The following is a 27247-nucleotide window of genomic DNA, read 5'->3' as shown; positions in this document are numbered from 1 at the left end:
TTTAAACATGAAGGTATGGTCAAAAAAGTTCTCTATCAAAGCTTGTGCTTGTTGGTCATGTAACCAGTAATTCATTATGCATCAGTGATATCTCTCTCTAAGTTGCAGGAGTTTCTAATCTTCTAGCCCTGTTCAGAACCTGTCCCAGCATATTTTGAGCAAGTGGTCCGGTACAACCTGGACAGGACGCAGACTGTCAAAGGGGTAACACAACTACATTCCACTTCATTCAACATCTGCTGGACTATGCTCAGGATGTTTTTATGAGTCTGTGGTGGCCAGTGCTATACTCTATGCTGTTGTGTGCTGGGGCAGCAGGCTGAGGGTAGTGGACGCAAAAAGGTTGAACAGACTGATCTGCCAGGCCAGTGACGTTGTCGGAGTGGAGCTGGACTCTCTGACGGTGGTGTCAGAGAGGAGGATGCTGTCCAAGTTACATGTCATCTTGGACAATGGCTCTCATCCACTCCATGACGTGGTGGTCAGCCACAGGAGTACATTCAGCACTAGACTGATCCCACCAAGATGCAACACAGAGCGCCACAGGAAATCATTTCTGCCTGTGGCTATCAATCTGTTTAATTCCTCGCTCTGAGTGTGACATTATTGCTCTGTATATATGTACATTTCTTGTATTTTTGTTTTGTTTTTGTTGATATTGATATTATTATTATTATTATTTTTTTTTTTTTTATTTCTGCATATTCTGAACTTTGAATGGGAGCAGCTGTAACACAAACAATTTCCCCTCGGGGATAATAAAGTATTTCTGATTCTGATTCTGATTCTGAGTCACATTAATGGTCAATTTATCATTTCCAGTTGACCTTACGAACTCTTTGGGCTATTCCAGCACCTGGAGGACATCCATGCTGACACGGGAAAAATGAGCAAACTGGACAAAGAAAATTTACATTAACACAAAATTGAGGCAGAAGAAATACAAAAAAATAATCAATAACTGGCAAGTTAAAACCGGTTGGTGTGTGATCAATTTCAGTGTGCAACCAATATGCAATTAGCTTATGTTGAAGGACTTTAACTAACAATAATTTTATTATTCAATATTTTATTAGCAATAATTCTGACTCTGGATTGTCATTAAAATAAATGATTTAAAATAATGAAAATGCAAGTTATACCTTTCCAGTCCAAGGTGGATTTCTCCAAATGCCTTGAGCCTCAGTTCAAAACCCAAAAATATTAATTTTATGGCACAGAAAAGGATCAAATTATCCAATAAGGGAGGCATATAGAATAATGATTAATTATGAATGATGAATAACTATTATCGATTTTAAACAACTCATCATTGCGGCTCTAATATGTTGAGATTTTTCTGAGACATGCATCTGATGTGCGTATGAATTTTCCGTCTACAATAATGATATATCATAGACATCATTGGCACACAATTTATTGACATAAAGTTTAACAAACAGTTACACAAATGTATGGATGAATTTTAGCACAACACTTTAAAGAACACTACAGGAGGCAACATTTTAAAGGATGTAAATTCACAGTTCACAACAACACACTAAGATATGTCAACTCTTTTGAAAATATTCCAAACCCTATATCTAATTTCTTTTGTCCTTAAACAGTAAATGAAAGGATTCACTGCAGGTGGGCCGATGTAGGACCAGATTGTTAAGCCATGGCGTTGCTCATGATTTAATGACACTCCCATTCTGGTCAAGACAATGCGAATAAACAGTGGAAAGTAAAAACACACTACCACGATCAAGTGACTCAAACAAGTGCTGCCCATTTTTCTTTTTTCTTCTGATGAGGATAATTTCACAAAATATGCAATGAAAAAGTATGACAGAGCAATAAGAGAGAAAGTGAAAAATAAGAGAAAGAATGATATGACAGTTATTATATTGAAATAGTAACCGAGGTCAGCACAAGTAGTTCTCAGTACAGCAGCGTAGTCACAGAAACCGTATACCAGCTTTGTGTGGCAGTGAGGGAGAGGGAGCACAGTCGCAGGCATTACAGCCATTAAACCACAGGCAGCAATCCACAGCAAATATACAAGTAGAATGGTGCGCACGTTTGTTAAATAATTGTTGTACTGAAAAGGACAGCTGACAGCAATCAATCGATCGAATGCCATTACTGCTAAAGCAAACATCTCCATCGACACTCCCACATGCATATTAAACATCTGAACTATACATTGCACATAGGATATAGTATTAACACCAGCAAGTAGAGTCCCAATCATTGTTGGACTGATACTGGTGGTGCACAGTAAGTCAACAACAGCAAGGTTGCAAATCAGAAGAAACATCGGTTTGTGCAGTTTCTTGTCATAAATAATGACGACAATGTTTACCATATTGGCTAGAACAGCTACAATAAATGTAATCAATATAAACACACCGACTACAAAAGGCCTTTGGGTTGCTTCAAAACCACCTAGAATAAATGCTGTGACTTTGATTGAAGCGTTGTGTGAAGGCATACTTAACAAAAGATCAAGATGAACAAAATGCGCTTGATGAAACAATTCCTTTCAAAGCCAGATCTTTCAACATATTGCAAATCATTATCAACCGTTTACAAAAATCACCGAGCTCTATCAAACTGCTTTCACAACAACTAACAACAGAGTTAACTAACAACAGAGTTTACCAGACAGCAGGTCAGGATTTAGGGTTTTAAGGCTCACCAGGACAGAAACTTTTCATTGGGCGGACCCATCGTCCAATCACATTGGATATTGAGACCAGTTGATGATAGACAGGCAGACACTTTATTGATCCCAAGGTCAATTTAGGCCCTAAGAAACTTATATGACAATACAATAATAAATGACAATAAAAACAGGAATATAAGAATAAAAACACAGAATTGAAATAATCATTTGAGCCACCAGATCTGACCTGCTATTGTAATGTGCAAAGCGAGATAGTTGACATGTAAGGTGAATAACAGTGCAGGTACTGCAAAATTAAGGAGATTAAACTGTAAAAACAGTGCTAGAATGAGTTTTACTTTGGATGATATAAATTTAATGCAAATTGAAGATATATGTATGAACAGATTCAAAAGCGACTTGTGCAGAGGGCTTACATCAGTAAATGACAGTCCAAGTTAGGTTTGTAACAGACAAAGAGCTGGTCTGTTGTCCAGCAGGCCTCTCCCAGGGGTGTCCTCAAAAGATGCAATTGCAGAGAACCAGATCATTCACCACCCATCCTTCCCCGGGGATGAGGCCTCTTCCACCTGGACTCTCTGTAGGAGTGGCAGCTGGAAGGTGAAGGCAGGGAAGGCATTCCAGAGGGACTGCGGCCACTGATGCATCTTCGCTTAAGGGGGGATTGTCTCAAAAGCCAATGTTGTAGCCTTGAAAAGTGTTAAAATTTTCCTTTAAACATGAAGGTATGGTCAAAAAAGTTCTCTATCAAAGCTTGTGCTTGTTGGTCATGTAACCAGTAATTCATTATGCATCAGTGATATCTCTCTCTAAGTTGCAGAAGTTTCTAATCTTCTAGCCCTATTCAGAACCTGTCCCAGCATATTTTGAGCAAGTGGTCCGGTACAACCTGGACAGGACGCAGACTGTCAAAGGGGTAACACAACTACATTGCACTTCATTCAACATCTGCTGGACTATGCTCAGGATGTTTTTATGAGTCTGTGGTGGCCAGTGCTATACTCTATGCTGTTGTGTGCTGGGGCAGCAGGCTGAGGGTAGTGGACGCAAAAAGGTTGAACAGACTGATCTGCCAGGCCAGTGACGTTGTCGGAGTGGAGCTGGACTCTCTGACGGTGGTGTCAGAGAGGAGGATGCTGTCCAAGTTACATGTCATCTTGGACAATGGCTCTCATCCACTCCATGACGTGGTGGTCAGCCACTGGAGTACATTCAGCACTAGACTGATCCCACCAAGATGCAACACAGAGCGCCGCAGGAAATCATTTCTGCCTGTGGCTATCAATCTGTTTAATTCCTCGCTCTGAGTGTGACATTATTGCTCTGTATATATGTACATTTCTTGTATTTTTGTTTTGTTTTTGTTGATATTGATATTATTATTATTATTTTTTTTTTTTATTTCTGCATATTCTGAACTTTGAAAGGGAGCAGCTGTAACACAAACAATTTCCCCTCGGGGATAATAAAGTATTTCTGATTCTGATTCTGATTCTCAGTCACATTAATGGTCAATTTATCATTTCCAGTTGACCTTAACGAACTCTTTGGGCTATTCCAGCACCTGGAGGACATCCATGCTGACACAGGAAAAATGAGCAAACTGGACAAAGAAAATTTACATTAACACAAAATTGAGGCAGAAGAAATACAAAAAAATAATCAATAACTGGCAAGTTAAAACCGGTTGGTGTGTGATCAATTTCAGTGTGCAACCAATATGCAATTAGCTTATGTTGAAGGACTTTAACTAACAATAATTTTATTATTCAATATTTTATTAGCAATAATTCTGACTCTGGATTGTCATTAAAATAAATGATTTAAAATAATGAAAATGCAAGTTATACCTTTCCAGTCCAAGGTGGATTTCTCCAAATGCCTTGAGCCTCAATTCAAAACCCAAAAATATTAATTTTATGGCACAGAAAAGGATCAAATTATCCAATAAGGGAGGCATATAGAATAATGATTAATTATGAATGATGAATAACTATTATCGATTTTAAACAACTCATCATTGCGGCTCTAATATGTTGAGATTTTTCTGAGACATGCATCTGATGTGCGTATGAATTTTCCGTCTACAATAATGATATATCATAGACATCATTGGCACACAATTTATTGACATAAAGTTTAACAAACAGTTACACAAATGTATGGATGAATTTTAGCACAACACTTTAAAGAACACTACAGGAGGCAACATTTTAAAGGATGTAAATTCACAGTTCACAACAACACACTAAGATATGTCAACTCTTTTGAAAATGTTCCAAACCCTAGATCTAATTTCTTTTGTCCTTAAACAGTAAATGAAAGGATTCACTGCAGGTGGGCCGATGTAGGACCAGATTGTTAAGCCATGGCGTTGCTCATGATTTAATGACACTCCCATTCTGGTCAAGACAATGCGAATAAACAGTGGAAAGTAAAAACACACTACCACGATCAAGTGACTCAAACAAGTGCTGCCCATTTTTCTTTTTTCTTCTGATGAGGATAATTTCACAAAATATGCAATGAAAAAGTATGACAGAGCAATAAGAGAGAAAGTGAAAAATAAGAGAAAGAATGATATGACAGTTATTATATTGAAATAGTAACCGAGGTCAGCACAAGTAGTTCTCAGTACAGCAGCGTAGTCACAGAAACCGTATACCAGCTTTGTGTGGCAGTGAGGGAGAGGGAGCACAGTCGCAGGCATTACAGCCATTAAACCACAGGCAGCAATCCACAGCATATATACAAGTAGAATGGTGCGCACGTTTGTTAAATAATTGTTGTACTGAAAAGGACAGCTGACAGCAATCAATCGATCGAATGCCATTACTGCTAAAGCAAACATCTCCATCGACACTCCCACATGCATATTAAACATCTGAACTATACATTGCACATAGGATATAGTATTAACACCAGCAAGTAGAGTCCCAATCATTGTTGGACTGATACTGGTGGTGCACAGTAAGTCAACAACAGCAAGGTTGCAAATCAGAAGAAACATCGGTTTGTGCAGTTTCTTGTCATAAATAATGACGACAATGTTTACCATATTGGCTAGAACAGCTACAATAAATGTAATCAATATAAACACACCGACTACAAAAGGCCTTTGGGTTGCTTCAAAACCACCTAGAATAAATGCTGTGACTTTGATTGAAGCGTTGTGTGAAGGCATACTTAACAAAAGATCAAGATGAACAAAATGCGCTTGATGAAACAATTCCTTTCAAAGCCAGATCTTTCAACATATTGCAAATCATTATCAACCGTTTACAAAAATCACCGAGCTCTATCAAACTGCTTTCACAACAACTAACAACAGAGTTAACTAACAACAGAGTTTACCAGACAGCAGGTCAGGATTTAGGGTTTTAAGGCTCACCAGGACAGAAACTTTTCATTGGGCGGACCCATCGTCCAATCACATTGGATATTGAGACCAGTTGATGATAGACAGGCAGACACTTTATTGATCCCAAGGTCAATTTAGGCCCTAAGAAACTTATATGACAATACAATAATAAATGACAATAAAAACAGGAATATAAGAATAAAAACACAGAATTGAAATAATCATTTGAGCCACCAGATCTGAGCTGCTATTGTAATGTGCAAAGCGAGATAGTTGACATGTAAGGTGAATAACAGTGCAGGTACTGCAAAATTAAGGAGATTAAACTGTAAAAACAGTGCTAGAATGAGTTTTACTTTGGATGATATAAATTTAATGCAAATTGAAGATATATGTATGAACAGATTCAAAAGCGACTTGTGCAGAGGGCTTACATCAGTAAATGACAGTCCAAGTTAGGTTTGTAACAGACAAAGAGCTGGTCTGTTGTCCAGCAGGCCTCTCCCAGGGGTGTCCTCAAAAGATGCAATTGCAGAGAACCAGATCATTCACCACCCATCCTTCCCCGGGGATGAGGCCTCTTCCACCTGGACTCTCTGTAGGAGTGGCAGCTGGAAGGTGAAGGCAGGGAAGGCATTCCAGAGGGACTGCGGCCACTGATGCATCTTCGCTTAAGGGGGGATTGTCTCAAAAGCCAATGTTGTAGCCTTGAAAAGTGTTAAAATTTTCCTTTAAACATGAAGGTATGGTCAAAAAAGTTCTCTATCAAAGCTTGTGCTTGTTGGTCATGTAACCAGTAATTCATTATGCATCAGTGATATCTCTCTCTAAGTTGCAGAAGTTTCTAATCTTCTAGCCCTGTTCAGAACCTGTCCCAGCATATTTTGAGCAAGTGGTCCGGTACAACCTGGACAGGACGCAGACTGTCAAAGGGGTAACACAACTACATTGCACTTCATTCAACATCTGCTGGACTATGCTCAGGATGTTTTTATGAGTCTGTGGTGGCCAGTGCTATACTCTATGCTGTTGTGTGCTGGGGCAGCAGGCTGAGGGTAGTGGACGCAAAAAGGTTGAACAGACTGATCTGCCAGGCCAGTGACGTTGTCGGAGTGGAGCTGGAATATCTGACGGTGGTGTCAGAGAGGAGGATGCTGTCCAAGTTACATGTCATCTTGGACAATGGCTCTCATCCACTCCATGACGTGGTGGTCAGCCACAGGAGTACATTCAGCACTAGACTGATCCCACCAAGATGCAACACAGAGCGCCACAGGAAATCATTTCTGCCTGTGGCTATCAATCTGTTTAATTCCTTGCTCTGAGTGTGACATTATTGCTCTGTATATATGTACATTTCTCGTATTTTTGTTTTGTTTTTGTTGATATTGATATTATTATTATTATTATTATTATTATTTCTGCATATTCTGAACTTTGAAAGGGAGCAGCTGTAACACAAACAATTTCCCCTCGGGGATAATAAAGTATTTCTGATTCTGATTCTGATTCTGATTCACATTAATGGTCAATTTATCATTTCCAGTTGACCTTAACGAAGTCTTTGGGCTATTCCAGCACCTGGAGGACACCCATGCTGACACGGGAAAAATGAGCAAACTGGACAAAGAAAATTTACATTAACACAAAATTGAGGCAGAAGAAATACAAAAAAATAATCAATAACTGGCAAGTTAAAACCGGTTGGTGTGTGATCAATTTCAGTGTGCAACCAATATGCAATTAGCTTATGTTGAAGGACTTTAACTAACAATAATTTTATTAATCAATATTTTATTAGCAATAATTCTGACTCTGGATTGTCATTAAAATAAATGATTTAAAATAATGAAAATGCAAGTTATACCTTTCCAGTCTGAGGTGGACTCCTTCAAATACCTTGAGCCTCAATTCAAAACCCAAAAATATTAATTTTATGGCACAGAAAAGGATCAAATTATCCATTAAGGATGGCATATAGAATAATGATTAATTATGAATGATGAATAACTATTATCGATTTTAATCAACTCATCATTGCAGCTCTAGTATGTTGAGATTTTTCTGAGACATGCATCTGATGTGCGTATGAATTTTCCGTCTACAATAATGATATATCATAGACATCATTGGCACACAATTTATTGACATAAAGTTAAACAAACAGTTACACAAATGTATGGATGAATTTTAGCAATTTTAACACTTAAAAGACCCCTAAAAGAGGCAACATTTTAAAGAACATAAATTTACAGTTCACAACAACACACTAAGATATGTCAACTCTTTTGAAAACGTTCCAAATCCTATATCTAATTTCTTTTGTCCTTAAACTGTAGATGAAAGGATTCACTGTAGGTGGGCCGATGTAAGACCAGACTGATAAGCCATGGCGTTGCTCATGAGTTAATGACACTCCCATTCTGGTCAAGACAATGCGGATAAACAGTGGAAAGTAAAAACACACTACCACGATCAAGTGACTCAAACAAGTGCTGCCCATTTTTCTTTTTTCTTCTGATGAGGATAATTTCACAAAATATGCAATGAAAAAGTATGACAGAGCAATAAGAGAGAAAGTGAAAAATAAGAGAAAGAATGATATGACAGTTATTATATTGAAATAGTAACCAAGGTCAGCACAAGTAGTTCTCAGTACAGCAGCGTAGTCACAGAAACTGTATACCAGCTTTGTGTGGCAGTGAGGGAGAGGGAGCACAGTCGCAGGCATTACAGCCACAAAACCACAGGCAGCAATCCACAGCATATATACAAGTAGAATGGTGCGCACGTTTGTTAAATAATTGTTGTACTGAAAAGGACAGCTGACAGCAATCAATCGATCGAATGCCATTACTGCTAAAGCAAACATCTCCATCACCCCTCCCACATGGTGAGTAAACATCTGAACTATACATTGCACATAGGATATAGTATTAACACCAGCAAGTAGAGTCCCAATCATTGTTGGACTGATACTGGTGGTGCAGAGTATGTCAACAACAGCAAGGTTGCAAATCAGAAGAAACATCGGTTTGTGCAGTTTCTTGTCATAAATAATGACGACAATGTTTACCATATTGGCTAAAACAGCTACAATAAATGTAATCAACATAAACACACCGACTACAAAAGGCCTTTGGGTTGTTTCAAAACCACCTAGAATAAATGCTGTGACTTTGATTGAAGCGTTGTGTGAAGGCATACTTAACAAAAGATCAAGATGAACAAAATGCGGTTGATGAAAAAGGTAGTTGATGAAAAAACTCCTTTCAAAGCAAGTTTACCAGACATCTGGTCAGGATTTATGGTTTTAAGGCTCACCAGGACAGAAACCTTCCATTGGGCGGACCCATCATCCAATCACATCAGATATTGAGACCAGCTGATTATAGACAGACAGACACTTTAATAATCCCAAAGTAAATTTAGGTGTTAAGAAGCTTATATGGCACATACAGCACAAAAACATCAATTCACATAATAATAAATGAAAATAAAAACAAGAATATAAGAATAAAAACACAGAATTGAAATGACCGTTGAGCCACCCGATCTGAAAAAAACAACAACTAACGACTACTACACTACAGCAATCTACAAACCACAATTGAATATATTTGGTGAGCTATGAGAGCTTAATTTGCTAACAAAAATTAAAAATTTCCACAAAAAAAACATTGAAAAATTAAAATGAATAATTCTGGATTAATTGTGTATAAATGTTGCAATAACGACTGGTTCAAGGTGGCCTCACATGGGGCACCATTGTTGGAATTATGGTAAGGTAGGTTCGGTCATTAGAAATTAATAATTATCGATAGTAATTATTCAAATTAAATTAATGCAAATTTATAAAAATGAATAATCAAATCATTAAAACGGGGAACCATCCTGGAATCAGGGACCAATAACCAGACCCAAACCAGTCTCAAAAGAAGGGTTCAGTTTCTTGTGCTTGTTATAGCAAAAGAAAGACCTGGAGTGCTCAAAAGAGTTCTGGCTGCCAGCCTGTGGTGGAGTGCTCACAGGCAGCATATATTTGTAAAATATTAAGAATTAAAGAAACAGTGAAGGAAATGAATCCTACACAAGGCATGAACAAACCATGATGGAACACTGTTTTCTCATGTTCTTTTGAATACACACAAGATATTGTTGTATTGTCTTCTTTAATCCAGCCCAGAGAGGATTAAAGGCATTGCCGCGTCCTGCAGGGACTGTTCAAACAGCGGAGTCGACGTGGGCAAAGAAAATGGGTCAAAGCGGGCGTTTTCTGGGGGAAACCTCCTTCTGCAGGGATAAAACATTGGGCTAGCATTTCTCTGGATCTGGAGCGTGTTTGGTAAACACGGGGCAGTTTTGGCTCATCCAGCGAGGTTAAAGACTGCATGCAGGTAGCTGCACAGACGAAAGCTGATGATTCTAGCAACACGTTACGATGAGACTCCGATGAAACGGGCGTGCAGCTCTTTTTAACTTCTCCGTGTATCTGATTGCTGCGGAACTGACGATGTGTTCAGGTTCGCTCTCAGACAATGAGACATGGGAGATTTCAAACCTGGATGAACTGTGACAATCAGGGGCCACCTACTGGACATTAGTGTTGGTGCACTTTCCTTTGCTTACCAGGCTTTGTCAGTGCAAGGAGGTCGCATTTAAGCTTTGGTCTACACGCAAGCCGCTCTATTGTCGGGTTACACCTCGCCTTTCCGAAACCCCGCTGTTCCGAAAATAGACTTCCATTCTTCGTAATGGTGTGGTTTGCCATGTTTTCTAAAGACCGCACTATTCCGAAAAGGCTATTGGGGAACCCCTGACCCTAACCCTAACCCTATTGGGAAGTAATTGGAACTTGAAAGTCGGATTCAGAACAGCGGTGTTTCGGAGTGGGCGTGTTTTGCAATGGAGGTGTTTCGGAATGGAAAAAGTCACCCCTATTGTCGGAACCATGTGGTGAGGGTCCCAACTCTTCCACCTGGACTCTCTGTAGGAGTGGGTGCAGGAAGGTGAAGGTAGGGGAGGCATTCCAGAGGCACAGATTCATCTTCGTTCAAGGGGACATGAATGTGTAACATGGGACAGGGAGCATGCTTTGAGCAAGTGGTCTGGTGCACTGTCAAAGGGGTAACACAACTACATTCCACTTCATTCATATTAATGGTCAATTTAGAATTTCCAGTTGACCTTACTTAAGTCTTTGGATTATTCCAGCACCTGGAGGACGCAGATGCTGACATGGCAAAAATGAGCAAACTGGACAAAGAGATAGAAGAAAATACAAAAAATAATCAATAACTGGCAAGTTAACTGGACAAAGAAAGTTCTGAGTACTGGTCGCTTTTTTTTAAAGTGAATATTGATCCAACATGTACTTTGACAGCTTCAAAACTAACATCTAACCTAATCAAACCTATCCAACTTTAGTAGCCTGGATTGTTTATGTACAAGTAATGAACAACCTATTGATGTTTCTTTACCATTCAAAAGTTTAGTCTTGGAGGCAGAGTGACATAATTCTTTTAGTCCGCTGACACTCCAAGTTCCAAGAGGAAGCTAATTAGTGTCTCATGTCAATAATGGTCTCAAGTGTGTGATTAAAGTGTGTATGTTAGCGTAGGCCTCTGTGTGTGTCTTAGTACCCTGGTGAATTCTCATCTCAAAACAGTCTTATGCAATGTTGTTTTCCTCAGACTTGCACTCACCTGTTCCAAACGGTGTGTTTCACGTCTTCTGTTGAACCAGTTCTTTTCTTTTGACTTCTTTTAGCAAACTTTAACTTTTTAATGTTATTTTCACATGAACTGATATCTCCGTTAAGCTGTTTTGGAAAAGTCAAAAAATCAATGCTGCAAAATGCCAGGAAGAAGTGAAATCTGTGACACCAAGAGGACAAGTAGCCTGTAAGGCAGCGGTACAGCAGTGAGGCCCAAAGCCTCGCTGGCCTTAATATATATGTATGTGTTCACAAAGATAAGCACTAGTGTTCTGAACTGCCTGAAATTTGTCTCAACACCGACAGTTATTACAGTTATTACTTGGATTATCATAATAATTTTGTGTGTTTGTATTAGAAAGTAAAGAAAAATGCCCCAAAACCAAATATATCTTGATATTTCTTATATTTTGTCAATCAAGTTAAAAGGTCCTATAAGTAAGAAAAGTGGATTTTTGAGTCTCATTCCCAACTTTCAAAAGCAGATTTCAAAAGTGCTTCACAATAAAGGACATGAAATGTAGACGCTAAGAAAGCAGCTAAAAATATAAAAAGATACTAAAAAGAACCGAACACAAGCAAGTATAAAAAGTTGGTCTTGATCTGCTTTTTAAAAAGGTGTCCACAGAGAGAGAGTTACAAAGGTTATGACCTCTTCAACACGCCGCGGAAAACATGTTCACATAGACAAAACACAGGCAGAGTAAGAAATCATCTTCAGATAGATGATACTTCTGTTAAATACCACATACACCACCTGTCACCCTGACAGGTATTTGTCATTACATTACCGATATTAAAACAACAACTACTCAAAGAAATCTACATAAATCACAATAACAATTTGACAAAAAACTGTTTTTAATGATAATCGTTTCCCTTTAACCTTTAGGGGTTAAAGCCATCCACTCAGATTATACACGTGCTATGTGCTGAGAGACTACCATTGAACTCGGGGAATATTAACGCTCCTACCTCAGTATCAATTTAAGTACACATTGGGGTGTTATTAAAGTGCAGTTGTTTACTCCTGTGAGATTTATAATCTATTAGCATTATTAAATTAATGGTTCTTCCAATTAGACATCATGAGGGAAGTGTTCCTTCCACTGCATAGCACATATGTGAAGTCCCCACTGAACAATGTAATGTTAATTACTGTCATAATTATTAAATAGAAGTAATATATTATTATAATTTTGGTCACAAAAGAAGGATATTAACATCAACTGAGAAGAGAAAATTAGTGTGAATGTTTAAATTACAGAATGATACACATTGAGGATCGAATGTTGGCAGGTCATTTCATAGGCTACATAACATATTGACTTTTCTACAAAATGTGTCATATCATGTTCACATTACATGTTTATAAGAATGGAGGACGTTGCCAGGCCAGCGACTGCAGTTCAAGACTGCGTTTTTTAACATTTGTGAAACAACTGGACATTTTTGATGAAGGACCACAGCATTTCAACATTACACCTCTATATATTTCAAATGAGACCTCGGGACAACTTCCAGCCATGTCAGTGGCGACGAAAAAACAGATATTTTTGACGTGAAGTTGTTATATCTCCAGCAGTGTTTGTTTATTTTATTTTTTGGCTTTTAGCCTTTATTGCAATAGGACAGCTATGACAGGAAAGGGGGGATGAAGCAAGGGGAAGACATGCAGCAAAGAGTCACAGGCCAGAATCGAACCTGGGTGTTTTTGACGAGACAGAACATCTCAAACTGTGTTTGTGGTGACCAAAAGAGGTATTTTAAGCTAAAATATGACCTTTTCCTAAGCCTAACCAAGTGTTTTTTGTGCCTATGCCATTCATTCTGGTGATTGGATTGGGTTTAGAGATATTATTTGGCTGACTGTTAGTGATCCACAGAGAATAAAAACAGGTGGATACTGTGATGCTATCACAAGGTAGGCTGCAAGAAGTGTTTTAAAGAGGTGAATCCGCAGGTGAATCAGAGTATGCTGACAGTGTTTGAGAGAGGTACATGTTAAAGGTTGAGTCCCAGGAAAACTGATACACACAGCTAAAGCCTTCATAGAAGAGTTAGGCACAGTTTACTTGAATAGTATTTCAATGCAACAGTTATTACTTAGTGCAAAGAAAATGAATCACACATCAGATAAATAATACTCTTTAAGTATTGTCATTGTTTAAATGCGTTGGGATGAAGTGTTTTATCTAACATGTTTTATCACTGCTTCCATATTTCCTGTCAAAGGTGATATTTTTCCTCCGTCATGCCAGAGGGAAATCAAAGCACTGTGACTGAATTCATCCTGACTGGATTCCCTGGACTTCATCCAGAGTATCACGGCCTCGCCTCAGCTGTATTGTTCTTTGTTTATTTCCTAACTTTGACGGGCAATGCTACAATTATTCTTTTATTTGCAACCGACCGCAGCCTCCATAAGCCGATGTATTACATAATTCTAAACCTGTGTGCATGCGACATTCTCTTTAGCACAACCACTTTACCTAAGATCATCAGTAAGTATTGGTTTCAATCAGGAACCATTTCATTCACTGCCTGCTTTGTCCAGATGTACTTTGTTCACTATCTTGGCACGGTGAATTCATTTATTCTCTTCCTCATGGCGTTGGACAGGTATCTGGCTATCTGCCATCCTCTTAGATATCCATTTCTTCTTAAAAACTCCACCATCCACATTCTCAGTGTTACTGCGTGGGTTGTTGCCAAGGCACCCCCTTCAATGTTAGTGATTAGAGCGTACCCTCTTCCTTACTGTGCTTCGAACATAATCAATCATTGCTACTGTGATCATATTGGTATAACAATGCTGGCATGCACTGACAGGACCCCTTATGGTCGTCCTGCTTTTGCACTTGCAATGGTTTCACTCCTAGGACCTCTGGCTTTTATAATTTTCTCATATTGCTGTATAATTATAAATGTATTCAAGATAGCGAATTTACATGGTCGCCTCAAAACTCTGTCCACTTGTAGTGCTCAACTGATTATAATCTCACTCTATTATTTACCCAGATGTTTTGTTTATTTAGCCAGCAATGTCGGCATTACATTTAGTGCTGATGCACGAATTGTAATAATCATGCTGTATAGCCTTTGCCCCCCCATGATTAATCCACTCATTTACTGCTTAAGAGCAAAAGACATGAGAGAAAGTTTGTGGAAGCAATTCAACAGATGCACAGTTTCACAAAAAGTTTCAGCTACAAGTAAATGATAAACGAATGCATTATTCAGTGTTTTTCATTTCTTTTTTTAGCAGCCATCGCTCTTTGTGAAGGCTGGAAAATTTCATAACCATGTCATTTTAAAACAGTTCTCTATTTAAATCCATTCTTCCAGGGAGACGTAAAGCTTCTTCTGTCCAATATATGGATGTTGAATAAAACAAAACATAAGTTATAGTTAGGTAAAACATGGTCATATTGACCCCAACAATTCCTGTAGAGACCTGCCAAGTTATCATGTGGAGTGGAGTGTATCATGAATGTTACACATGTGCAAAAAGGGGAGCTAAACATAGGTTAAATAAAATGCAGGTATATTTCAAACCTCTTTCTTGTATATTTATTGCACAATAAACAAAATAAAATGTATATGAATGATTAATACATTCTATCAGTCTTCTGTTTATCAGGAGTCCCTTAAGTTTGTTCAGTTCTATCCATCTTTTTCTTCTGTATTTGACTGTAGCCAGAGGATAAAATGTGATGTAATGCAATGCAATATTATCCCCCTTTCACCCTGGATAAAAGAATCACTAACATCCACTAACATCTGGCTTTTGTTTTGAACATTGTTCTGTCAGATATCTGGTGTGTGTAGATGGCGCTGCACAACTAGAGACAAGCAGTAGTGGTTTCATATTGTTACTGTTTTCAACTGCAATATGCAAAAAGGGCCTGCACACTTTCTGCACAGACAGATTACTTTTAATGTGGACAAGACTTTGATGGTTTTATTTTATAGATCTTTCACTGAGTCGATCTCAACCTTTTGTTTTATCTTATGGTATGGAAACCACTCAGTGCACAACAAAAATCGTAGGTTCAATGGCGTAAAAAGTACCCGCAAAATAATTGGCAGCAGCTTTCTTTGCCTAATATTTACGACAGACTATCCACTCTTGGAAGAATTTGTTCTTCTCCCATTTGGACGGAAAAACAGGACTTGATTTGCCTTAAAAGCTTGACTGTTGTATGTCCTCTTGTATGTTGTGTTTGTGTTTTAACCCACTTCTGTGGTGGGTTAAGTGTTGCTTTCTACGTGACACACCACATTAAAAAAAAACTTAACAGCTAACTCATCTACTGACAATGGTAAAGGAAGCAAAATTAAAGAAACTGACTGTATAGCAGATTTACCTGTTTTTAAGTAACACACTAATATTGGTCTGAAAAATGGTATTACTTTTGCCTTCATGCTTGGTGTTGCTGTGCCTTATGGTATTATGCTATCACGTCGAAAAACTGCCATTACCACAATATGATTTCTTTTTATCGTATTCAAAAATGATCATGAATAATATGATATTACACAAGAGAGGGAGACAGCAACTGACAAAGTGGCAGCAGAGAGACAGAGTCATGATGACTGATGATGATAACATCATTCTCTGAGGAGCATATAGTATATACACCGATCAGCCACAACATTAAAACCACTGACAGGTGACGTGAATAACATTGATCATCTCATCACAATGCAATGTTCTGCTGGGAAACTTTGGGTGCTGGCATTCATGTGAATGCCACTTGACATGCACCACCCCAAGTCCATGTCTTGACAGGTCAGAGCTGTTTTGGCTGCACAAGGGGAACCTTCACAATATTAGGCAGGTGGTCAGGTTATAATGTTATGCCTGATCGGTGTAAGATGCTGTATAGAGTTGTGTTTGGATGAGGATGTAGTGCCACTTTGATTCTCAGGTTTGTCATTTGCCTCTAAGCTCTTTAACTAAAAAATTACCCTTCAAAAGGCAACAGGAAAGAAACTGGATAATGTCTTGATAATGTCTGAATGATGATCGATGACCATTTACAATCTTGTACATTTTTTCCACTATTTTAACACATATACTATAATGATTGATATGAACATAACAACAGTCGAAGACTTCACGATACTTGACTTGACCCGGCATATGATGGACCTGTGTCTGCCCTTCTTTTCTTCACCTACTTCTTCATCCTCATTGGAAACGTTTTCATTTTAGTTTACGCTGGGATTGAGAGGCGTCTTTATAAACCGATGTATCTGATATTCCATCATCTGGCAATGAATGATTTGCTGTTTGGGACGGTGGCCTTAAATGATATCCAGATATTGGTGGGATGACAGGATAGTATCTTTTGGAGCCTGCTTCACTCAGATGTATTTTGTTCATTCCTTCATTCTCATTAGTTTTCACCATATTCTGTAAACAGTACACATGACTCTTCACCACTGTCAGAATTTTTAAACCTAGCAGTGGCCTTATAATCATGGTTTTATCTTTATTTTTAAATGTTACTAATCATTTGCTCATTTACTGTAATTTAGAACACACAGACAGTACACCTCATTATAATGCTACAGTGTTTTTGAAAGCCACAGTCTTTCTAAAATAATGAACTGCAATCATATCCCTGCTGCATCTATGAACAAGAGGCGGTCTACAGTAATTAACCTAACCAAGCTAGCTAATGTTAAACATCAGCTAAGAATAATGGCATTACTGTTTACATCCTGCACTGTCACAAGCAGGAGCATGATGCATATTTCTGCACGGTGATACAGTTGTGGTTCAGTAGAAAGGAAATAGTGCCTCAAAACAGCTCAAAAACAAGGACTGTGTTGATAAGCTTGAGTGATGGGTTATGACTTCTGAAGAGTTTTGAGTTGAGTTTTTCAAAAGTTTTTTTTTTTTTTTGCACTTTAAACACCAAAAGCTGAGTGCCATCTATTTCCATTACATTCGAGAGAAGGCCGACTTCTCTATGGCAGATGCCTCCAAAAATCAGACACTTGAACCAAAAAAAACCAGATGGAAAACAAGCACTAAGAGGAAAATATGTATTTTACAGTTGAACTGTTCCTTTTAATGTTAGCGTAAGATGAAATAAAAAAAAACATACTCTTTGCATCCTGTGTTGTGTTTCAAGTAAGTGTTCACTTCGTCAACATATAACCAAGGTTACAGTCTCTCTTTCAGCCTTAATCAGGAGCTTTGAGTTAGATAATCATAACTATAAAAAAATAATGCTTTATGTTGAAAAATGAAATATGTTGACAGAGAACATCTGCCACATACTTTCAATACAATAGTTTCCTCATTATGTTTATAAAAAAGAATGTAATCCAGGCATTATTGCATTTGCTACAAAATGTACTTGCTCGTGCAAAGCACAGTAGTCGAATATGAACATACTTTTGATGGCATTTGGTTAAATGAATTTTCTGGCTGGAACACAAGCTAACTTGTAACGATGACGAATTTCTTTATAATGATGTGCAGATTAAAACTAAAATAAATGATGAAAATGAGTGTTGGTGTGTCCTTTATTGATATCACTTTCCTAATTTTTTTCTTTACCAATATTTATACTTTACCTACGCATTCATATATTAGAAGTTCATGCGTGCGTTGTATTCATGCTGTTTCGATGTGTTCCTCAAGTCGCACTCATGATTGGAAAGATAAAAAACAACACGTGACTCTTTGAATCACATCATGATCCGTTGAGGATATGATGAACTTGATAAAAGGCTGATATTGCCTGGCATCCATTCATTGCAGTGGGAAAACAAGACCTGTATTCAAACTGGATGTAGCAGAGCATAACAGTCATGAGATATACTGCTTTTAGATATACTGTATATGTCTGTTCAGTGATGTGGTATGTTAATGTTACATTCTGCAATTAACATCTTAAAGGTCTAAACATTGTTTTTGCCTTCCAGGTCTTTATTTCATGTTTTGCATCTGACAGATTCTCATTGTAAACTCAAATTATGATCACCAATTTTACAAGGATGAGAAGTTTCTCCATCCTTGGATTTCCAGGACTTTTACCTCATTATTATGGACCTGTGTCAGCTCTCCTCTTATTCATCTACCTGTCTATTGTAGTAGGAAATATTTTCATTTTAGCATTTGTTGCCTATGAGAAGTCTCTGCAAAAACCGACGTATCTGGTCTTCTGTCACCTGGCACTGAACGACTTAACATTTGGCACTGTGACTCTCCCGAAGATCATATCAAAATACTGGTTTGATGACAGCTTTATTTCATTTTATGGGTGCTTTACACAGATGTTCTTTGTTCATTATTTAGGATCAGTGACCTCTTTCATCTTGCTGGTGATGGCTCTCGATCGATTTATTGCGATATGTATTCCACTGCGTTATCCGGTCCTAATCACAAATGACATCATATCTGTGCTCTGTGGGTTTGCTTGGCTCATACCTCTGCCTGTGATGGTAGCTACTGTACTCCACGCTCTCACTCTACCTTTCTGTAAATCAAACGTCATCACTCAGTGCTACTGTGACCACATTTCTATCACGAGTCAGGCGTGTGGTGAGGACGTCAGAGTAGTCGCAGTCACTACTCTGTGCTTGGCCATGTTTTGTCTTTTGCTTCCTCTTGCGTTCATCATCTTTTCCTACACCTCCATTATTGTGGTTATTATGAAAATGGCCAATGTTGCAGGGCGCAAAAAAACCTTATCAACTTGTACGCCACAAATATTCATCACATGTCTTTTTTACTTACCCAGGTGTTTTGTTTATGTAGCAAATACTGTTGGATTTTCTTTCAGTTTAGATGTTCGGATTTTGTTGATACTGCTGTACAGTCTTCTTCCTCCTGCTGTTAATCCAATCATATATTGCTTCAAGACTCATGACATTAAGCAGATGTTGATGAAGAGGCTGAGGAGAACTAAAATCGGCATAGAGATCAAGCTTTCATATTGATGTGAAGCTGACAGATGTAGCTGAATGCATCGAACCTCAACCTTTAACCGTTGCCATTTCCTCAGATTTGAGTCTTGGCCTTCCTTTGTCTTTTCTGTGCCTTTAGTGCACAAGAATCAGTCAATGTCCATCTAGTGCACTGAGAAACGACACCTGTGTGAAAAAGAATGTGTGATTTAACATCTTTAGAAAGTTGTTGTAATGAACCCATAAAACTGATAACTGAGTACACGTGCTTGCATTTAAAATGAGAGCATAGCTTTTTTTTTAAATAAACAAAACTTGTAATTGAAGTCCATAGAATTGCGAGCCATGTTCGACCCAGTGATTTAGTGTCAGCTCTGACAAAAATGTTTTGACACTTTCTGTATCTTTGTGTTAATAGTCAATTAAGATATGATTATGATATTGTTATCCTTGTCTTTTAATGTTTAAAAATATGTCTCAACCAGTGTTTTTTTATTCAGTTTAAATATATGTTTTATAATCTCAAAATGTAAGATGATCTCATCGACGTGGGCGAACGTGGACAGACACTGATCAGATGAGCATCGTGTCTTAATATGTTGATATGGTATTTGTGTGTAGGTAAATGTGAGAAGAGGAGAAACAGACAAAAAGAAATGTTATTGTGTGTGTGTGTTTGTGTGTGTGTTGGTGTAGCAATGCAGAAGAAATCGATAACAATTCCTAAATAACCACAGTCTCTTTGTCATTAATTAAAATGTTCTACTGTAACAAAGTCAAGGCTCGCTTTTTTTATTCATTTAATCTGTATGAACTTGTATGCATCCAGTGTGATTATAACTGACTCAACTGCCTCAAAGTTAAGATGACACAAAGCAAAAACAGCGCCTTACATCCCACCGTTATGAACAGCGATCGCTTACTGATGTATATACTTAAGTTTATGTGGCCGATGTTACCACTTAACTTAGGAAAAAAACACAACAGCATAGTCAGTAATTACAAAAAACATTCAAATCAGCAAAGTCATTCATCATTTCTACCCCTACAATCCTCATCAAACTCTCTAGAGAAGCAGCAGGTGTTTTTTACACAGTACCTTAGAACTGTAGCTTCAGTTCTTCCTCCGTCTGTACTGTGTTTCTGATCTGTTTTACAAGCATTGATTAAAGTAGCTGCAAACTCTCAAGTCAGTCCTTGTAAACAATTTCTCAGCTGTCTTAGTTTTTTAGTAATTTTCTTGAACGCTGCAATTCAGTGGTCGCTAAGCTGAAGTCTTAAATCTTTCTCAGGCGCTCAGGTTTTCTCAGCTTTATATTATCTATATAGGAGGTTATGGTTAAGTGCACATTAACCATTGATTGAAACTGTTAGTCATCACTTCCCTTATATCAATACAACCCTATTTGAGAAAAGATAACCATTTTAGAATTAGTTCTAAAATCTGCTTGTACTCAGCGAACAGAAACCAGGACATAGATGACAATGCCAGTGGTAGTGCATTACAATTTCTATTATGTGAAAGTCCATTTTTTGGCACCTGTGCAGTGGCACAGCTGTGGTGTTTCACACAGGCAGCACAGTGCAACTTTGGGAATGACTTTGGCATGAAATTCCACTTCTCTGTGTTTTTTCAACTTCCTGCACTGGCACAAGATTTCCCTATTAGACATATTAACATAAACACATGACACTGCTAAATTAAAATGTGCTAAGTAACAGTTACACTATTGCTTTTTCTGCAATTTTTAAAAATTTTTACATCTGAGGGTTTTGAGTCAGAGCTTTTCAAACTGTACACATGGCAGCATTAAAAGGCAACTCCAACAGTTATACACGTTAAAGGATATTTACAGGTCTTGGGGAGTACCACTGAATACGTGGACAAAGAGGTGTAAAACCTTTTGTGGCTCCAGAGCAAGCTGCATGTAATCAGATAAATTGCCTCCAGTGATGTCACTCAGTGGTTACGTTGCATTGTGGGAAATGTAGGTGTCTAACTTACAAAAATGTTTTGAGGGCCTTAACAAAACCACGAAACATTTAAAAGTTCTCAAGACAGAGATTTCAACAGCTCAACAGCTTTTCAATTATTTTTTCTGAAACATACTTCCTTATCAAGTTGATTTAAAACATAACTGGGATTGAATTAAGTCTGTTTTACTGGAACTGCACACTGGAACTGAGCCTCTGGGGATCTGCCTGTTTATATAAAGTGTAGTATCCAAACAAGGCGTTCAACAGATATTAGGTGGCAGTGCTCCCATGAGTGGCGATCCGCTTGTGGAGGCAGAGTTGTGTTGAGTTTCACAAGGTGAGATTTACACTTCAAGAAACTTGTAATCACACTGTGGTGGCTTTTGCTTTGTTTGCTTTTTATTGCATAGCCATCAGATTTGAAGTAGTTTGGTCTCTTGTTAATGCCTCCATGTTATTTTTCCTTTTTGTAAACTTTTGATAACTGCTCTAATTGCTGTGTTTTTTTATTTGACAGGTGGTTTTTGGGAATTCAACTGATTATGTTTGACACTAATGTAACGAGGATAAATAATTTCTTCATCCTTGGATTTCCTGGACTTTCACCGAAGTATTATGGACCTGCGTCAGCCCTGCTTTTTATACTCTTCCTGGCTATAGGTGTAGGAAATATATTTATTTTAGCAATTGTTAAATATGAAAAGTCTCTTCACAAACCTACATATCTGATCTTTTGTCACTTGGCATTAACTGACTTACTGTTTGGAACTGTTACTCTGCCAAAAGTCATTTCAAAATATTGGTTTGATGACAGCATTATTTCATTTTATGGATGCTTTGCACAAATGTATTTTGTTCATTTCTTAGGAGCGACTCATTCTTTCATCCTGATGGTGATGGCCCTTGATCGTTTTATTGCAATCATATCTCCACTCCGTTACCCAATTCTTTTCACAAACGGCACTGCCTCTGTGCTTTGTGGAATATCGTGGCTGATGCCATCATCATGGATGGTGGGCATAGTTTTTGATGCTCTCACGTTGCCTTTCTGCAATTCAAACATAATTGTACAGTGCTATTGTGACCATATAGCAATAACAGTGCTTGGATGTGAGCATGTACAAGGAGTTCAGCTGGTTGCATTCGGTCTCGCCATGTTCAGTTTGTTGGTGCCACTGGCTTTTATTATCTTCTCTTATTTTGTCATCATTGGCGTTGTTATGAGACTGTCCAGCTCAGAGGGACGCATCAAGACTCTGTCTACGTGTTCGCCGCAGCTTCTCATCACATGCCTGTATTATATGCCCAGGTGCTTTGTGTACCTGGCAAATAATGTAGGATTTAGTTTCAGTGTTCCTGTTCGCATAGTTGTTGTGATGCTGTACAGTCTTTTACCTGCTGCTGTCAACCCCATAATATACTGCTTCAAAACCAAGGACATCAAAGAACACTTGAAGAGGAAATTCTTCATGGGGAAGATAAATACCAGCACAAAAACTGGATAAAATACAGCACGGCAATGTGCAGTTGATAAAATAATAAAGCAGAGGCTTGTGCAATAATGAATCATGTAATAAATAGTTTTCTACTGCTGACTCTGACTAAATTGTAATTTAAACATTTATCACTGCAGTACAAAGAGAAGTGACCACATCATGCCAATCCTTGTTGATACCTCTGAGTCTTAGAATTGATAGAAGATTTTACTGCTTGTCTTTTACAGCTTTGAATAGTCTTCATTATTTGTTAACCCCCTTTGAGCCTGATCGCTGCTTGAGATCCTCTGACAGAGCAGCCCTATTAATGGTTCCAAAATCCTGACGAACTCAGTATCCTCCTTTAAATCTCGTCTCAAAACTTAAATCGTATGGTGTTGTTTGTTGTTGTTTTTTTTTTTCAAATTTTATCTTGCTCATTTCTTAGGTTCTTGCTCTTGTTTGCTTTTAATTTATGTTTTAATTATAAAGTTATTTGTAACTTTGTTTTTGACAGGTGCAATAAAGATAAACTTATTTTCATACAATCCTCTATGAGCCACAACACAGGGGTCCTGATTCTTCCAACTACATGCAGCATTGGTGAGGGTGACTGAGCCTTTTCTCTTTGGGTCTCTCAGCTCTGGATATATTAGCAGAGGGAGGCAAATCAGAAAATCTCATTTGTTCTTTCCAGGTCACTATGTTGCTTTTTTGTAAAGCACTTTGTTTGAAAATCTGCAGAAATAACATATGGACACAATCTAGCATTATTGTGAACATGTTTTCGATAAGCATCTACTGTTTAAAAAACTTTCAAATAATGGAAAGGGCTAAGCTATTATTGTCTATAGGGGTTATGTGCGAGACAATTTCTTGGCTTGAAACAGGGTCTTCCGGGAGTTGCAAGGCAACTGGCAGAGACTCCAGGACAACAACAACATGCTGAATATACACTTGGGCTTTTTTAAAAAAAAAAATATTTTACAGATTAAACAACTGATGTATTGATTAGTGAGGTACTGACGAGTAACTTTTGTTTCATTTTGACATTCTTCTTGCTGCTGCTCGGGACAGATCAGTATCACTCAAGTCAAAATGTCAAACTATTGCTTAAAATTACAAGCTCATTTTAATCAAGTTATTTAGGGGCCTGGCACGTAAGTTTAGGCCTTTTATACAAACGAGTGTCATCATGCAATTCCCGAATGCGATCTCAAGATACGGTTTAACCGCTTATACCTTTATACATGGTAATTTTAGAATAAATTAGCAGGATTTGAAACAATTTTCTTCGCATAGACCTAGAGCAAAGAGACCTCCAGTTGTTCTGCCTCTTGACTGCAGAAAACGTTAACCACAGTGAATGATCTTAGTTAAAGTCAACAAAACTTAATAAAGAGGCCACATACTGATAATATTTCGAGGCCAGTATTATCAGGATCAAAGTCACAAGCAGCACATTTACAAAGTAACATTCTGTGCTACCAGCCTCCAAGGAGATTCTTAGAGAAATGTATACTGTTATTCTACCTCTGTAATTCAATGTTTCCACATTTCTTATTCAACATCCTCCTCATATCATCATAGCCCCCCTTCAAATAACTACAACAACAAGTAACATGTGCAGAGGCCTTTACCAGGTCAGGTTTATACAGTAGTCTGTATACATGAACTGATTTCTGCTTCTGTAAGATGCATTAAACACAACACTTACCATCATTAATAAATGATACATTTATAGTAAATTAAACTTTAGTTAATAGTTATTTAACTTTTAACAAACAATGAAATGAGCAGTTATTTATTGTTAAGTTGCTACTAATGTTGATATTACACTGTAAATGTTTAATAAATACTGTGTAATTCATCTATAAACATAATGTGGATGTTCTTTATGGAGTTGCAACATATGTTAGTTTTTTAACAGAGAAATAGCTATTAACTGAAGTTTCATTAACTTTAAATTTAGTGTCACTACAACTTTTCCCAAATATCAGTCAACAGCACAGACAGAGGTCACATGGGTGCAGGGTCCTAGGAGTGTTAATCTCCTCTTACATCATTGGATCAGACCCTGCAGATGGTCTTTATATAAAGTGACACGTTAGTGGAGCCAGACTGTAGTGTTCAGAGTTACAGCAAGGGTATCATGCAGTGCAAAGTAATCATAGCATGTGAAATATCCTCTAGCAGCCTTTCTTTAATATCACTGCATCAGCAATGACACTAGAGTGCTATTAACTCCATCTCTCTTCTCTTATTTCATTTCGAGGCTTCATTGTTTTATTTGATTTTCATTGACTTGTTTCACTATGAAATACACCAATGTTACAACCATCAAAGACTTCATCATCACTGGATTCCCTGGACTTACGTCTGAGTACTATGGACCAGTGTCTGTTCTTCTTCTACTCATCTTCCTCGCTATTGTGATTGGAAATGCCTTCATTTCAGCTGTAATTATGTTTGAGAGGACTCTTCACAAACCAACATATCTGATCTTTTTCCACCTTGCGATGACAGACATTGTGTTCAGCACTGTGACTCTCCCAAAAGTCATTGCCAGATATTGGTGGAATGACATGATAACTTCATTCGGCACCTGCTTTGCACAAATGTATTTTGTTCATGCTTTGGGAGCGATTCATTCTTTAATTTTGCTGATTATGGCTTTGGATCGCTTTGTTGCCATATGGTTGCCTTTTCGATATCCTGTTACATTTACAAACAAAACAGTTTCTATTGCTTGTAGCGCGTGCTGGGTTATAACCTTCATACGTATGTTGGGCGTTGTGCTTCATGCTTTGACTTTGCCCTACTGTGACCAAAATATCATCACACAGTGCTACTGTGATCATATATCAATAACTAAGCTGGGATGTGGTGAAAATGTTGCATATGTTAAGAATGTTGCACTTGGAATGGCCCTGTTAGGTCTCTTGGGTCCTTTGTCATTCATCATCTTTTCTTACTTTTCTATAATCGTAGCTGTTCTGAAAATGTCTCATACGGAGGGGCGATACAAAGTCCTGTCCACCTGCGCTCCTCAGATCTTTATCACCTGCCTTTATTATGTGCCCAGATGTTTCGTCTATATCGCCAACAATTTGGGATACAGATTTGGCACGGATGCTCGTGTTGTTATCACCATGATGTACAGCCTCATACCTGCTGTAGTCAATCCAATCATCTACTGTTTCAAGACTAAGGACATTAAAAAGGCTTTGATACGGAGGTTTAAAAAAAGAAAAGTAAGCATTGCAATTGCATCTAATCATAAAGAAAATATTAAGTGATTTCTATTTCAAATGGAAAATAGTGTAGTGTGTGTTGGTTGTCATAAAAGTGCCATAACATGTAAGACGGGTGACAGAAATGATGTTATTACCATTTGTTTTATTTCTACAATGAGTTTTGTTCATGTTTATTCCATCATTTTCTTGACCGGTAGCAGTTGTACAAAATCTCAACATATCATATTGCAACATTAAATTAAAAAAACGATACAAAAATCCACAATAAAACAGAAGAACAGCTATTCAACAACAACATGCCTCCTTCACCATATCCTTCTCTATGATGCCCTTAAATTCATCAATGGATATAAATGTACTGTAGTTATTTTTATTTTAAATGTTCTTTTAATCCCATGTTTTTTCCTATAATCATTTATGTATTTGATGAAGATCTTTAGCAAGTGAAACTGAGACAGAATGACATCAAGTGCCAAAAGTAGAATCCTTCTATTCATAAATTGATTCAGATGAATATAAAATCAACTTTCTTCTGATACAAATCCATCTTGACTCTGAATCTAAAACTGTGATTGTCCGCACACTTAAACGTAATATAAAACCCCTCGGACTGAGAACAACATGTTGACACATAACAATTGATTAAAAATCTCAGTTTTTACAAAAATGCATCTGATAATTTTTTTTTACATGATTATTGATTATATCAGAGAAATCATTCTGCAGGCTAATATCATGGACACAATAAACACAATCTATACAGAGTGCCTCTGGATGTAGGCTTGAGTTTCTCCACTAGATAGAGCCAAAGTATCAGGACATGTTCAAATAAAGTGAGCACCGTGGATGCAAGTCCAA

At 37.7% G+C, this 27247-nt stretch overlaps 5 protein-coding genes and 2 pseudogenes across 5 annotated transcripts; 4 read left to right on the top strand and 3 right to left on the bottom strand.

Annotated features, from left to right (window-relative positions):
- Nucleotides 1-1465: 1465 nt before the first annotated feature.
- Nucleotides 1466-2476, bottom strand: LOC141012125 (olfactory receptor 13G1-like; annotated as a pseudogene).
- A 2368-nt stretch (nt 2477-4844) lies between these two features.
- On the bottom strand, nt 4845-5855 carry LOC141012117 (olfactory receptor 13G1-like; annotated as a pseudogene).
- A 1413-nt stretch (nt 5856-7268) lies between these two features.
- On the bottom strand, nt 7269-9237 carry LOC141012108 (olfactory receptor 13G1-like). The gene is made up of 2 exons (XM_073485507.1): nt 8344-9237; nt 7269-7304 (listed from the first exon to the last, which is right to left on the bottom strand). Exons 1-2 carry the CDS (start codon nt 9235-9237, stop codon nt 7269-7271), a joined length of 930 nt encoding a protein of 309 aa, XP_073341608.1.
- A 4765-nt stretch (nt 9238-14002) lies between these two features.
- Nucleotides 14003-14971, top strand: LOC141012098 (olfactory receptor 2AT4-like). Its single transcript, XM_073485495.1, has one exon. The coding sequence runs from the start codon at nt 14003-14005 to the stop codon at nt 14969-14971; it is 969 nt and encodes a 322-aa protein (XP_073341596.1).
- Nucleotides 14972-18747: 3776 nt separating this feature from the next.
- On the top strand, nt 18748-19713 carry LOC141015669 (olfactory receptor 52E8-like). The gene has a single exon (XM_073489814.1). The coding sequence runs from the start codon at nt 18748-18750 to the stop codon at nt 19711-19713; it is 966 nt and encodes a 321-aa protein (XP_073345915.1).
- A 2486-nt stretch (nt 19714-22199) lies between these two features.
- LOC141016096 (olfactory receptor 52E8-like) lies at nt 22200-23162 on the top strand. Its single transcript, XM_073490356.1, has one exon. The coding sequence runs from the start codon at nt 22200-22202 to the stop codon at nt 23160-23162; it is 963 nt and encodes a 320-aa protein (XP_073346457.1).
- A 2285-nt stretch (nt 23163-25447) lies between these two features.
- Nucleotides 25448-26431, top strand: LOC141012063 (olfactory receptor 52Z1P-like). Its single transcript, XM_073485446.1, has one exon. The coding sequence runs from the start codon at nt 25448-25450 to the stop codon at nt 26429-26431; it is 984 nt and encodes a 327-aa protein (XP_073341547.1).
- Nucleotides 26432-27247: the final 816 nt, after the last annotated feature.

The sequence above is a fragment of the Pagrus major genome, chromosome 2, assembly GCF_040436345.1.
Source record: "Pagrus major chromosome 2, Pma_NU_1.0".
Taxonomy (NCBI): Eukaryota; Metazoa; Chordata; class Actinopteri; order Spariformes; family Sparidae; genus Pagrus; species Pagrus major.
The sequence above is the reverse complement of the archived record's forward strand: the minus strand, read 5'-3'. Positions and strand labels throughout refer to the sequence as shown.

Excerpts from the sequence above, each read along its gene's own strand:
- LOC141012108 (XM_073485507.1), bottom strand. The coding sequence starts at position 9,237 with ATGCCTTCACACAACGCTTCAATCAAAGTCACAGCATTTATTCTAGGT. Across the intron at positions 7,305-8,343 it reads TAAGGACAAAAGAAATTAGA|GGCGCTCTGTGTTGCATCTT; the intron begins TATAGGATTTGG and ends ATGATTTCCTGT.
- LOC141012098 (XM_073485495.1), top strand. The coding sequence starts at position 14,003 with ATGCCAGAGGGAAATCAAAGCACTGTGACTGAATTCATCCTGACTGGA.
- LOC141015669 (XM_073489814.1), top strand. The coding sequence starts at position 18,748 with ATGATCACCAATTTTACAAGGATGAGAAGTTTCTCCATCCTTGGATTT.
- LOC141016096 (XM_073490356.1), top strand. The coding sequence starts at position 22,200 with ATGTTTGACACTAATGTAACGAGGATAAATAATTTCTTCATCCTTGGA.
- LOC141012063 (XM_073485446.1), top strand. The coding sequence starts at position 25,448 with ATGAAATACACCAATGTTACAACCATCAAAGACTTCATCATCACTGGA.